The following is a 9650-nucleotide window of genomic DNA, read 5'->3' as shown; positions in this document are numbered from 1 at the left end:
TTTATTTACAATTGCGCGTGGTCCTCTGCTGGCTGCTCGGTTGCGTTTCGCACACTTCAAAATTGATTTTAAATATGTTCTAGGCTGTATTCGCCGCTGATATTTTGCAGATGATGTATATGTGTTCCCACCAATCTATCTCCGACGTTATCTCGCCTTCAAAATTTTGTGTCAGTGCCCCTTTAAGCGCTGGACACATGTACGACTGGTACACGCGATTCGCATGCGACTGATCGTTACGATTGATCGTTAGGACCCGTTTTGGCGTCGATCGCTGGTCGGAGGAGGCTCACGACGTGCGTCTGGCAAGCCAGATGCAGTCGTGCCATCGTTGCAATCGTCGTGAGGCCACAGCCAATGAGAGCCCGCTGAGCCCCAACCCCCCGCAACCGGCGTGCGTTGCTCTGCTCGGCTCGGGTGTTGGAAAGTTTAGGCTTAGCAACCTGGCGGATATTTGATTGCCGCTATCTGTGTAACTGCGAATGACAATCCGTAACACAACTTTTCACCACACTATCATCCCTTTTCTCGCATAATTTACTTCTTTTTAGCGAAGATTGATTCAGAAGAGCAGCGACAAGCGCGGTTGCTACCGTGGTCTGCGCCGGTTCGAGCCGCTGAGTGTGCCGAGCTGGCAGGCGCGACCGGCGTGTGCGCGGACTGTTTCCGAAGGCAGAAAACACTTCGCGATTGCCTGCTTTATCAATTTCTTGCGAACAAACGCGCGGAATCTACAAATTCAGCTCAGCGATAGTCGTAGTTGAACATCTGCGTAGCCTGTTTCGATGCTTCCGCGCAGGTATTGCCATCTCTCGACCGGTCGGCGCACCGCCCGCCGCGCGCCGCGGGGGCCGGTCAGCGTATACGCTTGCATCGCGGCAGATATCTGATCGCCGCTTTTAAAATAAGCCCTGATAACAATCCCAAGCACAATTTTTCACCACACTAACACCTACTTTATCGCATGTGGAACTTCATTTTAACGATCAGATTGATTCAGAAGAGCAGCGACAAGCGGTTGCTACCGTGGTCTGCGCCGGTTCGAGCCGCTGAGTGTCCGAGCTGGCAGGCGCGGCCGGCGTGTGCGCGAAACGTTTCCGAAGGCAGGAAACGCTTCACGATTGCCTGCTTTATCCATTTTTTGCGATTAAACGCGCGGAATCTACAAATTCAGCTCAGCGATAGTCGTAGTTGACCATGGAGCAAAAACGGTGGGCGGAGCGACGCCGACGACGCATCGCATGCACGCATCGGGTCATGTGTCTCAAATTCACGCGTACGACTAGTCGTGGTGACAGTCGTAACGATCAGTCGCATGCGAATCGCGTGTACAAATCGTACATGTGTCCAGCGCTTTAACGTCGTGCGCCCCCGGAAATGCTCTGCATTTGATCGTGCCCCTCGCGAGGGGAATGTTTTGCGTTGAAGCTCCATAGCTTCGGAACTTGGTGATATATGCGCAGGATGTGTTTTTCTTTGGGCAGACATGCAGCTACCCGACACGCACACAGAGTTTCATACATTCTATGCATGAACTCTACGCATGAACACACTTGATCCCGCATGCGTCAAGTTTATAGATACGTTGGCGTGCATAGAGTTTGAAACTCGCGGCATGAAGGTCGTTGCAGTTCCTTTCGTTGACGCACAAGTGGCGCGGCGCCTTCTGTTACGACATTTTACTTTTTTATTTTAAATTAAGCATTTTTATATTAGTTTTATAACATTTATTTACAAATTTTTATTGTATTGCTCAAAACAAATTGCGAGTTGCCATCATCATCACGACTAAATAACGGGAAAGGAAAGCACATGTCCACACATGCGTGAGCTTCCCGGCCTAGCCTGGGGTCCAAACAGTTCAAAAGGGCCAAAAATAAGTCGTTGCGTACCGAAGAAAGGAGCCGTCCTCGTCTCCAGAAATGTTTTTACGTTCCACAATCCCGCTGCTAAGCCGTGGGCTGCGCTCATCGGGATCTCGTTACGTACTGCTCGTTAACGCGTCGAGTCGTGTGCACACGCAATCGCATTGCAAGGTATCGGTTACATGCCTGTTCCTCTCCGGCACTGCCAAGGCTCGACCTGTTTTTATCTCTTTCCAGAGCCCAGTACGGCCACTGGCTGTGGTTCCAGTAGGATCGAGGTGGGATCGATTAAAATCGTTTATGAGGTGGCAGTTCGTCATTCAAGACGTAAGTGGGCGAGCAGTCCCGCTCTTGCTTTTCAACTATCTGTAACATGGTGTTTCTAGCAGAACGGTCGTGCTTCTAGTAATACAACTAGAAAATGACTTAGCATGGTTCTCATAGAGCCAACGGTGTTTCCTTTTTTTAATGGTTTGTGTAGAAAACCAAAGAAGGAGGTGTGTACGTCTACGAAAGCTGCGTGGATAAGGTGGACTTCAGGGCATTTTTCACGTGTAAGTACTCGCAAGTTCTGCTTCTCGCCTACAATTAAAAGCTAAAATCCATCTCACAAGGAAAGCTGATTGTGGTTCATGTGAATCAGTTGCGAACAATGATTAAATTTCAATTCAGTGTCTATTGTGTTAATGGACATGTGGATTGCTCGTGTGACACCGACTTTAGGAGCTTTCGTCTCACCTTGTTCACAGACTTGAATCTTCCCGATACCTTCTTATCGTGGTTCCTTATCACGGAGCTTCATGTCTGGCAAGTCCTTTTCAAGCTGTTTTTACATTGCCGCTGAGCGGCTTTTTAATGTGACACGTACAGCGACTGGTGTGCATCAACGACTGGTGTGCATCAACGACTGGACTGTTTTTCCTTCCAGGATGTGCATCACACGTGCCATGGCTGAAATCGACACACGCACAGCACTCTGCCTTCAGCACGAGCTTGTTCGCAATCTGTGGAGTGACACGGAAACTCGCATGGGAAAGATCGCGGTAACAGGCTATTTATTTGCGAACTCTATAGGCAGTGACTAAAAACTTTCGGAGTGTATGATGTTTCGCTTCAATCTCCAGTACATGCCTGGCAAAATCAAGAGGGAGTGCCTACGCGACCTCAGCGACCACTTTAATGCAATGCTTCTCCTGTACGATGAGGCAAGTACAAATTTGTTTCCCCCGTAGAAACCGAGCCATGTTTTCAGAGATTTAAGCAGAACCTGCCACAGTTGCTCAGTGGCTAAGGCGTTGCACTGCTGAGCTCAAGGATGCGGGTTCAATTCCCAGCCACAGCAGCCGCTTTTCTGTTGGACGCAAAAAGTGAAAACGCCCGTGTGTTCGAGATTTCGGTGCACAATAAAAATCCCCAGGTGGTCAAAATTAATCCGGAGCCCTCCACTATGGCGCGCCTCATTTATATAGTGTCGGCACGTTAAATTGTCACAGTCAATCAATCAATCAGATTTAAGGAGAAGAGTTGGAAAAGTTGGGTTAGACTTGAAATTAATTACCTGAGTACTATTACGTGGTGCATGTTCATCAGAATTATCAACTTCTACAATGCTTCGCATTTCTGTCGGCACATGCATAATGACCCTTATCAGAATGGGAACGTCTTTGATGAATTGCCTGCTACTACCTAAGACTGCAAACACTGCACAGTAAACAGTGCACCTTGCTTGTCCAGCCCAGTGAAGGGAAGCTCACGTTTTAACTTGACTATTTACTATTTCGCCTTGGGTGTCTTTTGACTAAATTAAAACCTGTATGTTATCTTCATGCTTTTTTTTTAATCCCCCTCCTCATAACCAGGACCCCCTTGAAAAAAGAGAATCTTGTCCAGATAGTGGACGTATCTTGCACTGTTGGTTTTTTGTGGGAAGGAGTCATTCACGCCTTGCTCAGCTCTGTCACTCTTTTGTGGACATTGCAGGCCTTGCAGGGCGATGATAAAGCGCTGGCTGGTGCCCTGTGGCGGGTCCTACTGCTCTGTGAAGGCAGAGATCCCAGAGTATTGGAGACGCTTGTGCATTACGTTCGGAAACAGGTACTTGGCTTTCCCTCCCATAACCCCGCATGCCATGTCTTTTTGTATATTTTATGTTGTGCAGTAGCCTTGCTTACACCCATGTTGTCACTGTGTGCGGTGCAGAGCTTCTTTGCCTCCTTACAGGCCCTTAGCCTTCACAATGTGGCATCCTGAAATTATTAGGCACATTGTTTGTCATTTTCCTCCTGCATTTTGTAGCAATTTCCTTGCATAATTGCCTGTTTCCATTTATATTTATCTTGTTTTCCGTGTCCCTTTGCATCTCAAAAAGCTGGTTAAAACTGGATGCTTGAAATTAATGAACTATTATGGGACAACACGGAGGACTTGCTGACAACAATGCATGTTAAAAACAAGAAAAATATCATAAGTGCATGATTATTCGGCAGTAAAATATTGTCGAAGCTAGGTTCCAGTTGAGAATTTTCTCGCTTAATACAGATTGGGAATATTCTCTTATTTCTAAGTGAATTTACTTTGTTTCTACTATTTAGATTCAGTCTGCTCGTGTCCAGTCATCCTGAGCTCGAAGGACGACTCGAGCGGCCCCGAAGGATGACTGGACACGAGCAGACTGAATCTAAATAGTCGAAACAAAGTAAATTCACTTAGAAATAAGAGAATATTCACAATCTGCATTAAGCAAGAAAATTCAGAGACTTGACAAGCTTTTGTTGAATGGCAAGTGCATGAAGAATTAAATTGGCACTCTGTCACACTAAGAAGAAATCTGGGAAACACATAGGCAAGTGCGTGAAGAATTAAACTGACACTCTTTCACACCAGAAATAAATCTGAGAGCCACAGAGCTTTTTTGACTATGCAAAGTAAGAGCACTGTCCAAGATTTTATGCCAAGCTTGCAAGTTCACAAAATGGTGCACTGAGTAGAGTTTTGCAGTAAATAAGAACCTGGCAAATGGATGATTACTGCGAGGTTGTAGGTCCACAAAACCGGTGCACACCAGTCGATAAAATGCATAAAAAGTTCAGGGAAATGCTAATTCTGTCAGAATAAAAAATATTATGTGAGTGTGGTGAAGTGGAAAGGTAACATTAATCAGAAATTCCTGTTATCTTGCCTTCAAAGAACAAGAACAGTTCATGTGATGCACCTTTTGAGGTAAACAGGAAATGAAGTAGCGGATGATTGTTGTGAAGAGTTACTATGTCATGGCAGCCTGACATAAAAATTTCCTGCAGACTAACAAGGATTTCCATTTGACCAAAGTCAAGCCCACTAACTTACTCAAAAAGGGGGAAAATTTCTTGCATGTATAGAGCCTGTTTTTTCTCCTCGAAAATGTTGAAATCTCAGCTTTCCTGAACAATTTGGTCACCTGGTTAACAAGCTTGAAGCAAGTAGGAGTAATGAAAAAGAAGAAGAAAAAGAAGTACGGCAATGAAGCTGGTTCAAAGTTTTGAACATGTTTGAAAATCTTCATTGAATGGTTTATCGTTGGAAGCGTAAATTTTTATCAATCACTAGGAGTGCATGATCCTTTTTCTCATCACAGGTGCTTTCTCACGTCTAATATGCAACAATCTGTAATAGAATCACGTGCAACTTGTGTGTGGCTGTGTGGCAGAATGAACTGAAATAAAGAATGTAACAAGATGCAGCAGCGTTCAGTATGGACTGATGTCTTCCATGAAGAAGCAAATTTACTTTGTTTCTACTATTTTGGTTCAGTCTGCTCGTGTCCAGTATCTTGAGCTCTCTAGCACAACATAAGGCGCTTTCTTGGTTAATTTTAAGCCATCAACTGGAGTCTAACGTCGACAATATTTGTAAATTTACACCTCACACTATTTTGCTGCCAAATAATTATGCACTTACGATGTTGTTCTCATTTTGAACAAGTATTCTTGTCAGCAAACCCAATTTTATTTTCTTTTTGGTTAAAAATTCATTCGCGGGAGAATTATTCTGAAGACAGTGTTTTCCAGCCTTGACCGTTAATGTCATTTCTCTACTGGTGCATACACAAAGGTGCCTTTCTTTTAGTATTGGCCTCACTTATGAGCTTGCTCGTGGCAAGTACCATGTGTCGTTGAGGTTGGCGTGTGAAGTTTTTCTCCGTCTATCCTTTCAGATTCATATGCTTGACAAAATGACGTTGGAGGACTTTTTGAGGGAACGAAGCATAACCTGGACTCCCTTGATGGACTGTGTGGGCCGGCGTCTACAATGATGCCGCGAGGCACTTTTACTTTAGAAGTGTGTGGTAGTGTGTACATAGAGTGTAAATAATAAACTACTAGGCCTTCCTGGATTTCCACGGACACTTCCGAACCCTCAGTGGCCTGCTATAATGGAACATGCAGTCCCACCCAACACAACAGTGTGTGTGTGTGTGTGCGTGTGTGTGCATGTGTGTGTGCGCGCGCGTGCACGTGTGTGTGTGTGTGTGTGTGTGTGTGTGTAGGGTGCAGTTAAACTTGCTAGCTACCCTGAGTGCAATCTTCTGTGTCCATCAGGGTGGTATGCAAAAGAATTTTTTTTTCTTGCACAGCATACTTTCCTCCCATCAGTCCTTTGCAAAAATAATGCAAATGTTGCCCACAGAAGTTTCTTTCTCCTGTGGATTTGTAGAAATTGAATGTTTTACAGTTTAGAGCATTTCATTTGGTTTGCAGCTTGTCCCCTTGGGACTTTCGGCACCAATGCCCAACCTGGGTTACAATGTCTGCTCAGTGGAGGGCTATGGAAGAATGTGGACCGCACACAGCCCTTGTCCAAAATAATGTACAGCCATGTAAGTTTACAGACCAGCGATCAAATCAGCATGCTCGTGGTAGCGCTGTTCCACAGGCAGAGTTGGCGCGCTAAGGCTCATCTTGTGTTTATAGCTTTTTTTTTTCTTCGTAGCTTTTCTGCAACACATACTGGAGCAGATGAAGATCGGTTTCAGAGATAGGGACGTGCACGGCAGTGTTCCCCTAACCAGCGTAGTTCTCCTGGCGCTGATTTATTGAAGCAAGAGGCAGTTGCGAAGAAGCAAGTGATACTGGCATGGATGCAATACTGATTGGCCGTGCTTTTGCAGTAGTGCGCCTCAACAGCACGGGCTGCACAACTGGCACAACCGGACAGTGCAACAGTTAGTTTTCATAAGATTTGTAAGCTTAAGCTCATGGATGTACATACACAACTGTACTTTCATATTGCTGCCCAACAAAAAAGTGCTCTTTTTTAAGAGTGCTTGCGTTCGGGCTAGTTGGTATTCCATAACGTTCATCTTAAGCGCAGAAAAATACACAGACACAGAAGGCAAGGACATGCGCGTGTCCTTGTCTTCTGTGTCTCTGTATTTTTCTGCGCTTAGATTAACGTTATGAAACTCTTTTTTAGGTAATTTGACTGTAATGTCTACAGCACTTGGTAGCTGCAAAAGCGTAATATTTGAAGACATCTTTGGCATTTTGGTAATTTGTGAATGCTCTCATCTCGAAGGAGACCAAGCCTTCATGGTCACCTTGCCAGCACATAAATAGCAGCGCAAAAAAACAGAAGAGAAATGCTACGAAGCTGTCTGTCATCGCCTTTCTCTTTCCATCCTGGTACTTTGTGCTTTTTTTTTTAACCAAGTATGAACCAACTAGCCAGACTTCACACCTTAGTAAATTATAATTAGCATGGGAATTTCCATGACTGTAGAGCAGTTTATGCAGATTCTGCCAAGTATTCGAGACAAAAACAAAACAAACTGCCCCAGCAACCGTGGAAGGTTTTGCAACGCGATCGCTGCAAGTTGATCTTCTGCTTTGTGAAGATCGGTTTGGGTTACGGACGTTTTCTTTTTTGCTTTTGCTGCTCTCATCCTACTTACCACAATCACTGAGGCAGTCAGCAAAAATTTTGTAGGTCTCTTTTCTCCACCTCTGACCCTTATGCCAGGCGACAGTAGTGGTGAATGAAACTCGTCAAAGCAGGCTAAGATAATAGCACAATAAAAGTCCCAGGTCAAGAAAATTAACCTTTCCATTACATGAAGAATGCCCGCCGCGTGCCACGCCTTCAGTGCACTTTTGTGAACCCCTGGAGCATTGGGGTGCCTTGAAGACGGACACTTGGTTCCAGAAGGCCATGAAACTGAAGAACATCAAGGAAATGGGAGCACTTCCTCTTCACTGTAATCCCCGCGCCACTTGCACGTTCCTGCACACAGCAGCACTGGGATTCTGCAGTTTCGGTGGAAGCTTTTTCTGCAGTTTTAAGTTGTACGTATTATGGGTCATGCTGCTGTTAACGTGTTAAGGTGCAGAGATCATTAATGGCGACGGTTATGAATAACTAGTTGCAGGTCAGTGAAGATTTCGCTTCTGTCAAAGCTGACATTCTGGCAAAGCTTCGCATATTAAGTCCACACCATTGAAGCTGTCAAGTACGATGACAACATATTCAATGGGAATATTTGTGGACACTTGCTTAGCACTCTAGCAATGCTGTCACCACTTTACCTGCAGACATTAGTGTGAGTAAATACCACAAAACAGTGTTAAATTAAAAACAAATGAGCAGTGTTAAATTAAAAACAAATGAAACTGAAGGAACGGGAGCTTCAACCAATTTATGCCCAAATTCCTGTTAATAAAATTAGAATCATCCTTTGCTATGAACCTCTGGACTGAAGTTCAGATGCTATCACAAACAAGTTGTAGTAGCACGTGTGCTTCAGTGGTGTAAGGGCATCCCAGGTCTAAGAGTGCCAGGTCTTATGAAAAACAAATGGTGCAAGCAACCAGCACATCAGCTGCACACAGAATGAATGAAATAGTTGGAGGTCTCATTTAGTGCTTGCTCCTCACTGTCTTCTGTGTTGTATGGTGCTATACTAACTTCCAAGATGACCATTCTAGTGCACAGCACTTGATTAAGCGTTCACTACTGCGGTTTGATGACATTCCCAGCCCTGTAACCGAGTGAGCAAAGGAGACACCAAGCCAGAAGGAAAGTGGAGGAGGAAAGTGCGGCGACAGTGTGAAGGAGAGGGCCGTATGTTGAGGCAATGCAAGACGCTTCCAGGAGGCGATGTGCTGCGAGATAACCGAGAGAATGAAGAGGCCACCGAAGATGGGTGTGCAGAAAAGCGGAGGATGAAAGTATGGCGAAAGTGCAAGGAGGAGGGAAGAATTCCAAGGCTGCGCCATAGAAGCCCAGCACTTGCTGCATACTGCATGTACATCCTTTGTCAAAATTTCCTAGGCCAAGCCAAAAATGCGCGGGCCACAAAAAAATCAAAGTAAAAGGTTATACCCCGAGTGAGGCTGAAACATTTTATGCCGGAAAGCTAGAGCAAACATCTTTCTTTCTTACAGTCATAAAATAATTGTCACATTTACAGATAAAGCTTATTTTTTTAATTATTGGTGGTCCAGAAGGCTTCGGGTTGGCCCAGAGAATTTTGACAAAAAGTGTACATCAGTCCTTTGGTGTTCTCGTCATTACGTGACTCATCTGAAACATGTGACATTTGTGTGGGAGGTTCAAACACGATTTACAACACCCTCGGCGGTGGTAATGCTGCGAGATAACAGCAGAGTAGTGCGCGCCACCGTGCATTCGCCGATCTCATGATCACTTCCCGAGGCGCAGCAGCTATCTGCCGTGACCGACAAGACTGCAGTTCGCGTCACGCACAAATTTCGCATCAGGGACTACAGTAATCATCAGCCATTTTTTTAA

The 9650-nt window shown here is 45.0% G+C and overlaps 1 protein-coding gene across 2 annotated transcripts; it reads left to right on the top strand.

The window, feature by feature from the left end:
• The first annotated feature begins 1793 nt into the window (after positions 1-1793).
• Positions 1794-6237, top strand: Uqcc1 (Ubiquinol-cytochrome c reductase complex assembly factor 1). 2 transcript variants are annotated; one of them, XM_077702369.1, is made up of 8 exons: positions 1794-2036; positions 2103-2192; positions 2347-2419; positions 2615-2672; positions 2794-2908; positions 2990-3070; positions 3846-3959; positions 6058-6237. In XM_077702369.1, the coding sequence occupies exons 1-8, from the start codon at positions 1923-1925 to the stop codon at positions 6154-6156; spliced, it is 744 nt and encodes a 247-aa protein (XP_077558495.1). In that variant the 5' UTR covers positions 1794-1922; the 3' UTR covers positions 6157-6237. The 2 variants fall into 2 exon arrangements, with proteins under 2 accessions (XP_077558495.1, XP_077558496.1); XM_077702370.1 differs by lacking the exon at positions 2990-3070.
• Positions 6238-9650: the final 3413 nt, after the last annotated feature.

Source organism: Haemaphysalis longicornis, unplaced genomic scaffold (assembly GCF_048455015.1).
Source record: "Haemaphysalis longicornis isolate Haplotype H1 unplaced genomic scaffold, Haemaphysalis longicornis Haplotype H1 scaffold_3, whole genome shotgun sequence".
In the NCBI taxonomy this organism is placed as follows: Eukaryota; Metazoa; Arthropoda; class Arachnida; order Ixodida; family Ixodidae; genus Haemaphysalis; species Haemaphysalis longicornis.
The sequence above is the reverse complement of the archived record's forward strand: the minus strand, read 5'-3'. Positions and strand labels throughout refer to the sequence as shown.

Coding starts and splice junctions, on each gene's coding strand:
- Uqcc1 (XM_077702369.1), top strand. CDS start 1,923: ATGTTTTTACGTTCCACAATCCCGCTGCTAAGCCGTGGGCTGCGCTCA. Junction 2,037..2,102: donor ACACGCAATCGCATTGCAAG/GTATCGGTTACA, acceptor ATCTCTTTCCAG/AGCCCAGTACGGCCACTGGC. Junction 2,909..2,989: donor CTCGCATGGGAAAGATCGCG/GTAACAGGCTAT, acceptor TTCAATCTCCAG/TACATGCCTGGCAAAATCAA.